The 15223-nt window shown below is 38.3% G+C and overlaps 1 protein-coding gene across 1 annotated transcript; it reads left to right on the top strand.

Moving 5' to 3' along the window:
- Positions 1 to 11565: 11565 nt before the first annotated feature.
- On the top strand, positions 11566 to 14877 carry LOC112422108 (uncharacterized). The gene is made up of 7 exons (XM_024784856.1): positions 11566 to 12180; positions 12256 to 12306; positions 12502 to 13062; positions 13147 to 13378; positions 13442 to 13638; positions 14383 to 14559; positions 14641 to 14877. The coding sequence occupies exons 1-7, from the start codon at positions 11566 to 11568 to the stop codon at positions 14875 to 14877; spliced, it is 2070 nt and encodes a 689-aa protein (XP_024640624.1).
- Positions 14878 to 15223: the final 346 nt, after the last annotated feature.

Below are 15223 nucleotides of genomic sequence, written 5' to 3'. Positions count from 1 at the left end.
ATGAGAGCAGCATTGAAATTCTTCAATAAATTTAAAAAATGACTTGTAATACTTTTTAAATGGTAAAACATGAGAGAGGTGAGAGCTAGAGAGAGAGCCATAGGTTCCACCTACGGCAACCGCTTCGGACTTCATTTTATCCAATTGTGAGATCCAATGGGAGAGGGGGTCTCCAGTCATTTGTTAGCCTACATTTTTTAATGTTTATTTTCGACAGGAAGTTTGTTAAGTCAAAAGAAAGTTTCTTCGAATATGTTGAATGCAATTAAATTGGCCAAGAAGACTCTTAGGAAGATTTCGACCAGTCTTTAAGTTCGATTAGAAAGGATTCAAATCCTCTCTGAAGAGACGAGATAAAAGGTCTAAAATACGTGGAGGCAGATGCCAAGTCTGTCGAAAGGATATAGTTTAGGAACATAGGTTTGTTGGTTATTTTTCTCATGTAAATTTAGTAATTTTTCATAGGAAAAAGGGGTAAAAAATCATTAAGCAAAAGTTCTTCAAACTCTAAATACCCAACATAGAGAGAAATGATTAACATAATGTATGTAATAATTATTTAGGACTTATTTTAGACTATAAATAAACTTGCATCTTAAACAAATTCCTTCATTCTTCACTTTACCTCTTTTCTTACGTTTTCTTTAAAAAAAAATTAGTTTTTAGAAGTGTTTGTGGTGTCATGGTCATTGTTGACCGTTCATATAACCCCTGCAATTGCTTTGCATCTTATGCGGGTGTTATATAACGGTCAACAAAAACATTTAACATCGAAGAAAACACCAAAAACCACATTTCGAAATTGTCCGGATTTCATTTTTCGAAAATTGCTAATAATCTGGTGCAAATTACATAATCTGAACCTGTGATATTTTTGTAGTTTTTGCAGGGCGCGCGAAAACAGAGTAAGGTGAAAAAAAAATAGTCTTCTTTTTTACCATTTAACATTTGGAATCATCTTTAATTATATTGGATTTTTTAATTTATCAAAGTTGTATTCCTAAAAGAAAATTATCATAGTATTAACAATAAAAGTTATAAATTTAATGCAATTGTCTTTAAAGAAATATAATTAATTTATTAGATTAAAAGTTACTAATTGTAAGTTTTGTAGTTTAAATGAATAATTAAATTGAAAGAAAAAATGGCTACACAAAAACTGTGTGTATGTTATAAAAATGCTAAATACTTCTTTTGATCCTTCAAGTTTAACTTAAATATTAGGTTAGTTTTTTAAGTTTTAAATAGGTCATTTAATTTTCTCCGAATTTCAAATAGATCTTTAAGTTAATAATTTAATGTACATATTTGAAGTTTTTTAAGTTTTCAAGGTTCAAATAATTTCTTAAAAGGGTAACGGTGCATTAAATTATAACTTAAAGAGGTATTTGAAACTTAAAAAAGTTAAAGGACTAACCTGAAATTTTTGTCAAACTTAAAGGACCAAATGAGGTATTTAGCCTTATAAAAATTATTAACCAAATAAGTAAAAAAATTCACAAATGAATTTGCACCCCCTGACACAGGGTCCTGGATCCACCACTGATTGTAACTCCCCATTATGTTGGTCAAAAAACGTGTTCAAAGGGGTTTTACTAGCCATTGATGTTGGTAAAAACCGTTGAAAACGTGTTTCTTGTGGTGCAGACCACCATCCAAAATAAATTGACTTAGTTCGGATTATATAATCGGAAAACCACCCATGGTTTCCGGATTATGTAATCCGAGTTTATACGATACTGGGCAAAATTGAAGGAAACTGCGCACCTTACTTGGGGTGAGGGACATTTCGGATTATACAATCCGAAACATGATTTTTTTTTCATGTGATCCACATTGCATCGACAGTTTTTATGGTCATTGTAACGCCCACTTTCGTTTAATCGTTATTTAATTGAGTTTAGGCAATTATATTATAATTATATAGTATATGCATGATTTTGATATGTTTTGATGATTTGTGGTGAATTTAGTGATTTGATTGATGACGTGATAAGTTATGAGTTTTGGAGGATTTGATTATGATATGAGAATTATTTTATTGTTAAATAAAATAAAGATTTGAAAATAATATAAAATATTTAGTTGAGGGCTGTTTTGATATTTTAGATAGTTTTGGGGGAGAAAGTGAGATAAGATAAGTTATTAGAAAGAGGTATAAATAGGAGAAGACCTAATATTTTAGAAACTCATTGTACGTGAAAACTTTCGAAAAAGGGAGAAAAGCTTAGAAGGGAGAAGAGCATAGAGAGGGCTGCGATTTCTTCATAACCAGGTAAGGGTGAGACTAATAACTCAGTATTGTTAATTGAATGTGATTCTGATGATTAGTTAACAAGAATTAGGAGTGATTTGGAGAAAACGAAAACTAGGTCAAAACCTTAGAATTGATGATCAAACGGTGAGAATTGGTTTAATTGATGTAGAAAGTGTTCCTAGACCTTAGATAATGTTTAGGACGAACTTTGGAATCAAAAACAAGCTTAGAACCATGTGAAACATCGAGTTTTTGTGAATTTAGGAAGTCTGGCCGTAGCGACATTCATCGCTCGCTACGGCGAGCTATGAATCTCGCCTCGCGAGTGATGAACATTCATCGCTCGCCTCGCGAACCCTGTTTCCTCGCCTCGCGAGTTGTGCAATGCAGCTCGCCATAGCGAGCGACCTTACTCGCCATAGCGAGTTAAGGCAGAGTGCATGTTAGATTTTGTGTTTCGACCTTTTTAGTTGGACCTTGAATGCCTTAGTGTGCCTGAACATACCTAGTAATGATTAGGAATGAATGTAGGGCAAGATTAGACCCAGAACAACTTTAGTTTGGGAATTGTTTAGTACTCGCCATGGCGAGCAAGAACCCTCGCCTCGCGAGCACCTCCAGCCTTGAGTGTTGTGAGTGTTCGTGCGATTTGTGTCGCACGTTTTGATCAAGAGCGAACCCCCTTATGATAATAAGACCTAATGATGACGTTAAATGCAGTTTGTAGAGTAGTTTAAGTCATGATGATATTGATTGAACATGAGCTAATGTAATGTATATATTTATGCAAGATATGAAGAGTTGATAATGATACAATTTATGTGCTATTGATATAATGATATCATCTTGTTATGTGACCTGTTTATGCTGCTTCCGTTATTTAACTAAGTGCATAATTATATGATGAAGTTTAGCTCCAAATTATTGGATGCATGTTGATAAGTGATTACGATGTTTTGTTCATATGTGTCCATGCATAGCATATCATTGAGCTTAGTCCTCACCACGAATATTAGGAGCTTTGTCCTCCGCACGTTTTATAGGAGCTTTGTCCTCCGCACGATTAAAGTATATTAATACTTATGATGACGATTGGTACCACATGCATATAAGGAGTCTAAGAGCATTGTCACATTGTCATGTCCATAATGCTATGTTGTTGATGACGGTTGAATAAGTGAATACGTGATATTTGTTGAATATATGAATACGTGATACTTGTTATTTGAATATGCAAAGTTATCCAAGAATGATTATGATGTTAATGTTAATTATGATTCGAATTACTTTGATTAGCATTATTTTGTTATGAAATCTCACCCCTTCTGCTTGAAAATGTTGCCCTTCGTATGGGTAACTTGCAGGTGATCGTGCTTAGTGTGCAGTTGCTTCTGTGAGTGGCCTTGCCTCACTGTGTCGTCTAGGTCGCTCTGATACGTAACGGGATGGGGTTTATGTTTATGCATGCTTCATTCTCTTACGTGACTAATATGTTATTTTTATAATGTTATGGATTATGATTATGAACTTTTGATGGGGCCTGCGTGCCAAAACGTTTTATGAATTATGATTATGATTTTCCGCTGCAACGTTTAAGATATTGGTTAAATTATTATTTAATTGTTTTGGATTATGTTTTATGTGATATCCCGTTGTTTATGATGCTTACTCTGATAAATGTTTTTAAGAATTTTTATGTTGGGAAAACGGGGTGTTACAGTCATGGACGCCCAGAGACCTTTATAAATAGGTGTCCCTGTGTTCATAACCAGAAATCACAAAAAAAAAATCATGGAAAAGTCTATCTTTGATCCAAACACCAAGCTAGCTGCGGTTTTCTACAACGGGGGAAACCACCCCATCTGTTCAGGATTCCCACTGATGTCACCTTCTCCGGGTTGAAGAGTCAACTGAATCATATTAACCTTGAATTCAACTATAGAGACACACATAGGGTGGATGTTGTTAAGTATTGACGTTTGTCGACCGACTCAGCCGGGAGTGTGCGGTTCAGCTGGATGAAGCTCATGAACGACGACGACGACGTGAGAACCATGTTCTCCATCTTTGGTCAGTTTAGTACTAGAGGGTCGATCGAGTTGGACACTTCGTTGGTCAGATCTGTTGAACATATTCAACAAAATTTGATCCGGCCCAGAAACTACGAAGAGATCAGGGCACTAATGGACGCACCAGACGAAGAGATTAATTTAGATACTCTATGATGATGTATTATGTTTTATTTAATTACGTGTTTTATGTTTTATTTAATTACAAGTTAGTTATATGTTGTTCAACTAAGACGTTATATCATGTTTTAAATAATATACATATTATCTAAATTTTCATTATGTGTTACTTTACGCCAAAGATGTTCATTTAAACACTAAAATTATTCGAATTCAAATCATTTATATACGGTGTAAGTGCAATTCAGATTACATAATCCGAATTCATTCAGCATAGGATTCTTTTGTATGGACCACATTGCACCGACAGTTTCTGTGGTATACAACGTGCGTATATCTCTATAAATAAGTGTTTCTGGTTTTCATCTTCTTTTCCACCAAAACCCACAAACACAACAAAGAAACCATGGAAATTTTTGTCATTGTGATGAGGATCTTTCTCATGCGATCGTAAATAGATATCTCTCTATTTGATTGCATGATGAAGATCTTCAACATGCTGTCAAAAATATAAGATAGATCTTGTTGCCTTGGTTTATGTGCTGCAAAACACACCCAAAAAAAAAAAACACACCAAAGAAACCATGATTTTTTTTTGTCATTGTGCTGAGGATCTATCTAATGTTGTCGCAAATAGATAGCTCTTTATTTGACGACATTATATAGATCTTCAGCATCGTTATGTTGCAGATCTGGATCCGAAAAGATTTTTATGAACTCGATCCAGTTAGCCTGCCGATAGAAATATGTCAGGTTACAAACCAGCTGGATTGAGTTCAAAAGCCCCTATTCGAACACCATCCTAAAATACTTTGTTGTTTAGGTTGTTTTAAATTGCTCACTTGTTTTTTTATTTATTTATTAATTATTTTCTATGTCATATTCCATGAAATCTCTCTAAAAATCCTCCAAACCCTACGAACCTATTTTTGCTCCTAATTAGTTTTTTAATAAATTCAATTTATTTACCTTTTTACAAATACACAAGCAATGTATGGCGAAGATGATAAATTTCTGGCTGTTTTTGCACCCTAAACTCGGCACATAAAAGGGCAATGAATCAGGATCATAAACAATTAGGAAGACATTCACGCATATAGTGTATTTATTTATTTATTTTAAGAAGCTAAAATGAAATTTATTCAAACAAGTTGTTTGGACTTCAGTAGCAAGGAGCTCATTCCAAGGACGTACCTGGGGAATATCGGGTTCGATTCCCAGGAGGAACAACGCTTGATCAGTATGCATGCCTCTACGCACGAGCCAGATTAGTCGTCCACCTTTGATGGTCGAAAACCGGTGCGAAAGCCAAAAAAAATATGAAATTTATTCAAAACGTAAAAAATCCTTGCTAGCACGAGAAATGCTATGCTAAGAGATTTAAATAGTAACATACAAAAGAAAAGTGTGTCGTACGCGAAACACTCAAACAAACACTCATACATCAAATACAAACGTCTACAAACAAACCAAAAACATCCTCCACCGAGGGCCCTAAAACCAATAAAAACTATTCACCAAAACCATAAAATCATCTCCCAAAACAAAAGTTTAAACACCTTCCAAAATAACCATCAAACCTATAAAAAACCCGTGCAACCGCACCTTCTTCTCTCCTACAGTTACAAAAACCATAACTAGTATTTCTCACACACACATATATATTGGATTATCTTGAACGTGTATTGATTAATTTATAAGCATTTTTTCTCGTGAAAAAACTTAAAAAACAAAAATTTGATATATCATTCTAAATCATAAGTCTAAACTAAAAACCAACCAAATTGTGCGAATAAAATAAAATCAACCCAATAATACGAATAAAATAAAATCGACCAAATATTTTTTTTATCATACTACAATAACTTTATTTGAATTAATAAAATCGACATATATCATAATAAATTAAAACTTTAACTTAACCAAAGGGAAAACAACCTTATAATATCTAGAGCTTAAGTGATAAGTCCAATGTATTAACATCTGGATTATCATCATCATTATTAACCAAATCAATGAAATCAATTTTCTTGATAGGTTTCTCAAGTTGCTTGATATATGCCTTAGTACCATCATTCGAAGATTCTCCTTCTAAATGTTTCGATTGGTTAACATGTGGTGGAAGTTGCATTTGCCGATAACCAACATGTCCGAAAAAAGGGTTTTTGCTTGGCTGAGGCCGAATCACCGTTGGTTTTGGTTGAAAAATCTTGCCATCATGTGGTGGCAAACATTGAGGATGAAATTGCCTTTTAGGGTTGATATGCTCCGTTGAATAAAGCTTTCTGATTGCGGCCTCTTCGTACTCCATGTGAGACTCGATGTGAGTTATGAGCGTTTGAGTGTTCCTGAAAAACCGGTTACAATATTTGCACCCTACCAGGTTTGACACATCATGCCTAATATTACTAAACTCACCAGCCATGGTGATGATGTTGCACCCTACCAAGTTTGAGGCGGAACAAGAATTCCTAAAACCCTAGGTGAAACCAATTAGTGAGCACTTTGGAAATTTCATATGTTGGCTTTTTATAGATGAAAAATGTATATTTTGCATTTACTTGCATGGGAATATATATGGTATGTCGTGTATATGGTTATTTTGCCAGCGAATTATAGTACTTTTGGAAAATATTTATGGCATTCTAAAACGAAAAAAGAGCCTGATTCATTTAATCACGCTATATTAATCATTGAGGCTATTAATGGAAAGTGGGGAAAATAAAGCATTCATGGTATATTAATTCTAGAGGCCACCACTAATGGAAAGTAGTAAAAATAAAGCATTTATGATATATCAAGGGTCATAAACTTTTGACCAAAATTATTTTACCGGATCGTGTAGAGAACATTTATGGAAAGTTCATAATAGGTTATATCATAAACTTCCCAAAATGTACCGAACTTTTATGGAGTATAATTTTAAGTTTGGAAATAAGTCTCTTAATACAAGCACACGCGGTAAAAAAAAAAAAAAAGCACACGCGGTAACACACACAATTAGCGTATTCAATTATGGAAATAATTTAATTTTTTTATTATAAAGGGTTACTTTTTTATTTTTTAAGGAAGACAGCTACATTTTGGAAATAATTATTTTAAAGGAAATGCTAATAAGTGTCCCAATTTATTTAAAAGTTCAAAGAAAAACCTTTTTTGGGGAGTTTTGTATTCAACACATTAACACTTCAAAAAAAAAACTTATAAAATTTATAAATTATTTCCTCTTTTGAATTCTTAACGAGTGTTTTTCCTTTATAACAAAAAAAAAAAATCCTTAATGTAACCCTTATAATAATACTCATATACAGTATATGTATGGCTCCGTTAATTTCATATCAATTAAAGTTAGGAAAATATTAACTATTCTGGGGCACTGGTTAAGGAAACCAAATACCTTGAAGCTTGTGTAGTCAAAGATTAAAAAGTGTAAAGAATGATGTTTTCAATGCAAATATGTCACTATAAGGTTTAAAAAGTGTAGTCAACCCATACTTTTTGTATCACTACAAGAAACTTGACTTGTGGTGGCAGCCGAAATATGTCACTATAAGGTTAATTTTCATATAGTTAAATGTTTCGATGACATCGGCTGTGCATTATTCTCAACGATTGGCAACGGAAATGTGTTGTCATTGTCAAATGGTTATCACTGCATGTTTTCCACCTTTACCTACGGACAAAACCGTAGGTAATTCTAAGCATACCATTTTAAAAACATTAAGGACCTCTATCTACGATTGCGACTGTCACTAAAACTTATCATTTTTTTTTTATATTTTTTATTCTACTATAAATCCTAAAAAATAATAATTCACAAAATTATCAACAAAAGTTGGAATTCCATTCGTTGTCAAGCCCTGTCAATAAGCTAGTAAAATAATCTTATAAGCCAATGAGAAAGAATTGTTACCAACAAGATCAACGATGTGTCGTTCAATGACTTGATGATATGTTATGTCGAGCGGAAGTTATTCTAGTCACTTGATGATGTTGATATTATTTGAACATTAACCGCAACGAGGTCTCAGAAAGGGCATGTACCTGCTAATTTTATTTACCACACTATTGACAGATTATATTTCATCTCTCTTATTTCAAATTGTACTTTTATTGGCAAAATGACGAGCCTCTTTTATTTCAATTTATGGCTATTTATATATTATGTCGCATGTAAATTTGCGATTAAATTTTTTCTCATGCTCTATAAAATTTCCTGGCTCTGCCACTATATATATATATATATATAGAGAAGGGATATATTGACTCCAAGAGTAAGTCTAAAGAGTTACTCCACATCCTCACCCTTCAATTTATCTAATTTTAATGAACTAGATTTGATGCTTATTGATAATCATGTGACCTAGGGTTAGGGATGAGAGAGCGCGACAGACTTGGTGAGAGAGGTGTACCACCGCGCCGGCGGCCATTTCCGTCGGAAAGGAGGTTCACTAGGGGGGAAGGGATCAAAGCAGGGTGCCACACATTGGGGGGGAGGGGGATGATTGGCTTGTCGTGAGACGGCGACGAGGGAAAGCACATGGACAGGAAAGAAGCGGTTGGGACAGGAATGAACGCGGAAACAGACAGATTGAAGGAAGGTATGGATACGGTCACAGTCAACCTAGGTTTAAGGGTTCAGAGGTTTGGCATAGCAATAACCGGTCAAGCTACTTTAGAGAAACGGTGGTGCAGAATTCTGAGCGACCAACACACAGGTGACAATCGGCGATCAAATGTTGACGGTGGGGGCAGGGAATACGCGCGCGCTTCAGGTGGTGCGAGTGAGAGAGGAATGAGCAGCGAAATTGAAGGTAGGGAGCAACAAGTGCAGGCGCACGATCAAGGCAAACCTGGTGGGGGAAGCGTGAGCAGCATTCAATGAGCAGGGAAGAAGGACCAGCAGGCCGTTTTTCGGTATAAATTTCTATTTACGTAAGGTTTTGAGGTGTGTGGAATTCTTGAGGAGGTAGTGGTTCCAAGTCGTAGGAATGTGTATGGGGAAAGGTATGGTTTTGTACGTTTTCCAAAAGTTCGGGACGTTGGTAAATTGTTATATGCTGTGAATGCTGTTTGCTTTGGTAGTTTTCGTGTAAGGGCGAAGTTAGCTCGCTTTGATTGTAGTGGAGAGGTTGAGGGGCCTAGTGTTAACGAGGATGTGCAGGTGGGAGGTGTCGTGATCCTTAAGAATTGTGTTGAGGAAGGAGAGATTAGGAATGATATCGAGGGGACGTCAAAGGACGGAGATGGAGTTGATTTAGTGAAGAATGTTCACAAAAGGTTATGGAATGGGAAAGGGAGTTTGGATGTGTTAAATGATGCGGCGGAAGAGTGTCGTGTTAAAGTGGTGAGGGTAGGGGACGTGGTTGTGACGATTCATGATGGAAAAGGTAAGCATGGAAAGGGAAGCGGGGCAGTTAACGTTGAGGATAAGTTGGGGATAACGACTCGGGATTCGTCGGAGGATGAGCTAGCTCGTGTAGAGAGGCAGCAGCCGGCTGCTAAGAAGTTGGTGCGGATGTTTAGGTCGAATGGAGATGACTTAAAATGGGCTCGTTCAGGTGTTTTGGCCAATGTGGTGAATGGGGAGGTGATTACGGTGGTTCAAAATCGGATTGAAGATGCTGATTTCGTCAATCTTGATATCATTCCTTTGGGTGCAGATAGATTTTTTTTGAGAAGTAGGTCGGAGAAGGATATTTTGGTTGTGCTTGGGGAAGCGAAAGATTTTTTTGATCACTTTTTTACGAATGTAGTTCGTTGGAATAAGGAAGTGGTACCTTTTCGTCGGGGAGCTTGGGTGAGACTGTATGGAATTCCTTTACACGCGTGGAGCGAGGACTTTTTAAAATTATGTGTGATGGATTGTGGCACTTATTTGCGTTCGGACGATGTGTCGTTGGATAGACTAGGATTTGATTATGCCCGAGTTCTGGTTTCAACGCCATCTTTAGAGACTATTTCTTGTGTAGACCGACTCTTGGTAGATGGTAAGATGGTTGACATAAAGATTGTTGAGGACTGGGGAGGGAATGCTGGGGAGGATGCATGTCTTTTTGAAGAAGAGGATGAACAGCAGTCCCAGTCGGACAATGAGGAGGTGTTTCGCGATCCGGAAACAAGTAATGTTGTTGATTTGAGGGGTGGTGAGGACGCAGGAACTGATGTTGTACCCGAGGCTATGTCAGACATGGGGTCGGGAAATACACCGGTCAATGGGGAGGATGCAACCACTCTTATATTACAGTACTTGTGGTGGTGCGGACGGCGGAAGGTGTCGAGGATGCGGCTAATCTTGATGGGGAAATGTTACAAAAAGATGTTGTGGATGTTATAGGGGAGGAAGGTGATGGTAAGAGATCTGGTTTAAAGTCAGTAGGAGTTAAGCATGTCGCGTCCGCTTCCGGACCTCCTTTAGCAGGTAAGTCGGTGATGTCGGGGCCGTGGAGTACAGAATGGTTGGAGGATCATCATGGTGGCGTTGGAATTATTTTCTCAGCTAAAAGAAAGTTCTTAAAAGTGGGGAAAAGAAAAGTGCGAAAGAGTCAGGAAGGAGTGGATGCGACTAAACGAAGAAAAATTGGTGGTGAGTTGCGGCATATAGTTCACACCCTGAAAAAGGTGGCGAGGTTGTCCAGTAAAGATAGAAAAGCTGTTTTACGAACCTTGAATAAGAGAGCTTGTAAGAAAAATCAGTCTATTTGTGTGGATGTCTCGCAAGGCAATTCTGATGAAGTTTCTTCTTCCGCATTGGTAAATAAGGAGTGGAACAATTGGGTGGTGTTACATGGGAAAGAGAAGGAGGCGGTGGAGGATGTGTGGGGTATAGGGAAGGCTGTAGGGCTGCATATTCAAGGGGATATTCATAATATGTTTGGAGTGCTAGCAAAGAAAGGGGAAGGCAAGAGGGAGTCTAAGCGAAGTGGCGAGGGTGGAAGTGGCAAAGAGGATGGTGTTGCGAAGTAGGGATAGGGAGTTTGGGGTGTTGGGGGGAGGGTGTGTGCGATGAGGATTGTATCTTGGAATGTTCGGGGGTTAGGCGGGATGGAAAAGTGTAGGGAAGTTAAGGAATTGGTGCGGGAAAAGATGCCTTTCGTGTTGTGTATTCAAGAAACAAAGATGGAGGTTATTGATGATTTTCTCTGTACTTCGTTATGGGGACCTTCGAATCATGATTTTTCTTATAGTTCGTCTGTGGGGGCGTCTGGAGGTCTGGTTACGATTTGGGATAGATTGGAGGTGGAGGTTTGGTTAACTATTCGTGGTGCGCACTTTTTGATGATTCATGGCAGGTTTATTAAATTTAATGAGGACTTTTATATTTTTAATGTGTATGCACCTTGTAATCGGAGTGCTAAACAAAAGTTGTGGAATTTACTTTCGTCGAGGTTGCTTTCTTTATGTAATAATAAGGTTTGTGTTTGTGGAGATTTTAACACTGTGCGGTCAGTTGAAGAAAGGCGTTCGGTTAGGGGTTCCCAGGTGGTAGATGATTGCACACCTTTTAATGATTTTATTGAAGATCGAGTTTTGATTGATTTACTGTTAAGTGGGAGGAAGTTTACTTGGTTTAAGGGGGATGGTCGCTCGATGAGGAGGTTGGATAGGTTCTTGCTTTCTGTAGAATGGTGTATGGTGTGGCCTAATTGCATTCAGGTAGCTCAGTTAAGAGGATTATCTGATCATTGTCCCATTTTGTTGTCTGTGGATGAAGAGAATTGGGGGCCGAGACCGGTGCGTCTTCTGAAATGTTGGCAAGATATGCCAGGTTATATTGATTTTATTCGTGAAAAATGGGTTTTTTTTCAGGTGTCTGGGTGGGGTGGTCATGTTCTTAAAGAAAAATTGAAACTTATGAAGGTAGCTCTGAAAGACTGGCATGCTGCAAATACTCATAATTTACCGTCAAAGATTGCTGAGTTAAAGATCTGACAAGCGTCCTTAGACAGTAAAGGGGAGGAAGAGCAGTTGTCAGAGGAAGAACTCGGTGAACTTCATGGTATTTCGACGGATATTCATTCTCTGTCTCGTCTTATTACAAGTATTTGTTGGCAGCAATCAAGATTAAATTGGCTCCGGGATGGTGACGCTAATTCCAAATTTTTTCACTCTGTCTTGGCCGCTAGGAGAAGACTAAATTCGTTGTCTTCGATTTTGGTGGATGGGGTTGTGGTGGAGGGTGTTCAACCTTTTCGTCAAGCTGTATTTACACATTTTAAAAATCATTTTCTTGATCCAAGATTGGAGCGGCCGGGTGTGGGACACCTTCAGTTTCGGAAACTCTCTTATCTAGAAAGGGGCGGATTGACTAAACCCTTTTCTGAGGATGAAATTAAGGCAGCGGTGTGGGATTGTGATAGTTTTAAGAGTCCGGGCCCTGATGGGATCAACTTGGGTTTTTTTAAGTCTTTTTGGCCTGAGATAAAAACAGATTTAGTGCGATTTGTAACCGAATTTCATAGGAATGGAAAATTAGCGAAAGGCATAAATTCTACGTTCATAGCCCTAATTCCTAAAGTTGCGAGTCCACAATCTTTGAATGAGTTTCGGCCTATTTCTTTAGTGGGGAGCATGTATAAAATTCTAGCGAAAATTCTAGCAAACAGGTTGAGGCAGGTTATTGGGAGTGTTGTGTCCGAGGCTCAGTCTGCTTTTGTTAAAAACAGACAAATTCTTGATGGTATTTTGATCGCTAATTAGGTGGTCGATGAGGCAAGGAAACTTAAGAAATATCTTTTGTTGTTCAAAGTGGATTTTGCAAAGGCGTATGATTCTGTTGATTGGGGGTACCTTGATGAGGTTATGGGGAGTATGTCATTTCCGGTGGTGTGGCGAAAGTGGATAAAAGAATGTGTTGGTACCGCTACTGCCTCAGTCCTTGTGAATGGGAGTCCTACTGATGAGTTTCATCTTGAACGGGGATTACGTCAGGGTGACCCTTTATCTCCTTTTTTATTTTTATTGGCAGCATAAGGTTTGAATGTGTTGATGAAAGCGTTAGTAGACGCAGGTATGTTTACGGGGTATAGAGTGGGGCGCGCGGATTCGGTGGTTGTGTCTCATTTACAGTTCGCTGACGATACGCTTCTTATTGGGAATAAAAGTTGGGCTAATGTGCGGGCGCTGAGGGCTGGTCTTGTTATGTTTGAAGCTATGTCGGGATTGAAAGTTAACTTTCATAAGAGTTCTCTGGTAGGGGTTAATATTAATGATTCGTGGTTGTCAGAAGCGGCTTCTGTGTTGGGGTGCAAAGTAGTTAAAATCCCGTTTCTCTATTTGGGGCTCTCGAGGGGGTGATCCACGTCGACTTTTGTTTTGGGAACCTGTTGTGAATCGTACTAAATCTAGATTGTCTGGTTGGCAAAGTCGGTTCCTTTCTTTCGGTGGTCGTTCGATTCTTCTAAAGTCCGTCCTGACTGCTCTACCTGTCTATGCACTTTCCTTTTTCAAAGCTCCGTCAGGTATAATCTCTTCCATTGAATCTTTGTTTAATAAATTTTTTTGGGGAGGGGGTGAGGAAAAAAGAAAAATATCTTGGGTTAGGTGGGATACTTTGAGTTTGCGGAAGGAGTATGGAGGGTTGGGGGTTACGAGATTGAGGGAGTTCAACATTGCTTTGTTGGGTAAATGGTGTTGACGGTTGTTATTGGAGAGGGAATCTTTGTGGAGAAAGGTGTTAGTGGCTAGGTATGGTGTGGCGGATGGAGGTTTGGAGGTTGGGGGCCGGAGTTGTTCGTCGTGGTGGAGGGAGATAGTGAGGATTAGAGATGGGATAGGTGAGGGTGGAGAGGGGTGGTTTGGGTCTTGTGTTAGGAGGAGGGTGGGAGATGGTACGGATACCGATTTTTGGCGTGATCGTTGGTGCGGAGATGTTCCACTGTGTGCCCGGTTTGGGCGTCTTTTTGACTTGAGTGTACACAAATCAATCTCCGTTAGGAATATGTTCTTGTTAGGGTGGATTTGGGTGGGGAGGCGTTGCGGTGGCGTAGGAGGTTGTGGGCCAGGGAGGAGGAGTTGGTAGAGGAGTGTAGGGCTTTATTGCTAACAGTTTCTTTGCAGGAATCAGTGACAGACAGATGGCTTTGGGTACCTAATCATGATGATGGGTACTCTGTACGTGGAGTCTATGATATGCTAACATCACAGGAGCAACCCCAGTTACACCATAATATGGAGTTAATTTGGCATAAATAGGTTCCTCTCAAAGTTTCTATCCTTGCTTGGAGACTTTTGAGAGATCGGTTACCTACGAAAAGTAATTTGGCAAACCGTGGCATTTTAGCTTTGGAGGCGCGGTTGTGTGTTTCTGGATGTGGGAACGTTGAAGATGTTAATCATTTGTTTTTGTCTTGTGTAACTTTTAGTGCATTATGGCCAATGGTGCGAGCATGGCTAGGAGTGGTGGGGAGTCGATTCTCATTCAACGTCTGATCATTTTTTGCAATTTATTAATTACGCAGGTTGTTCGAGAGGGCGTCGGTCTTTCTTCCACTTAATTTGGTTGCTTTGTGTTTTGGTGTTGTGGAATGAAAGGAATGATAGGATTTTTAGAAATAGACAAAGTACTTTGCCACAGATGCTAGATAATGTGAAATCAACTTCTTTGTGGTGGTTAAAGGCTAGCAATGTTGTTTTTAGTTTTGGTACTCATCAGTGGTGGTCGAGCCCGCTTTTATGTCTGGGTATTGACTGATTTGGTTGTAATCTTGTTTGGACCTTGACATTTTCGTGATTGTTTGGCACATCTTGTTCGGTAACAATTACGGTGTCCGAGTTA

This window comes from Medicago truncatula, chromosome 5, assembly GCF_003473485.1.
Source record: "Medicago truncatula cultivar Jemalong A17 chromosome 5, MtrunA17r5.0-ANR, whole genome shotgun sequence".
NCBI lineage: Eukaryota > Viridiplantae > Streptophyta > Magnoliopsida > Fabales > Fabaceae > Medicago > Medicago truncatula.
Note: the sequence above shows the minus strand (reverse complement) of the source record. Positions and strands in the feature narration are given on the sequence as shown.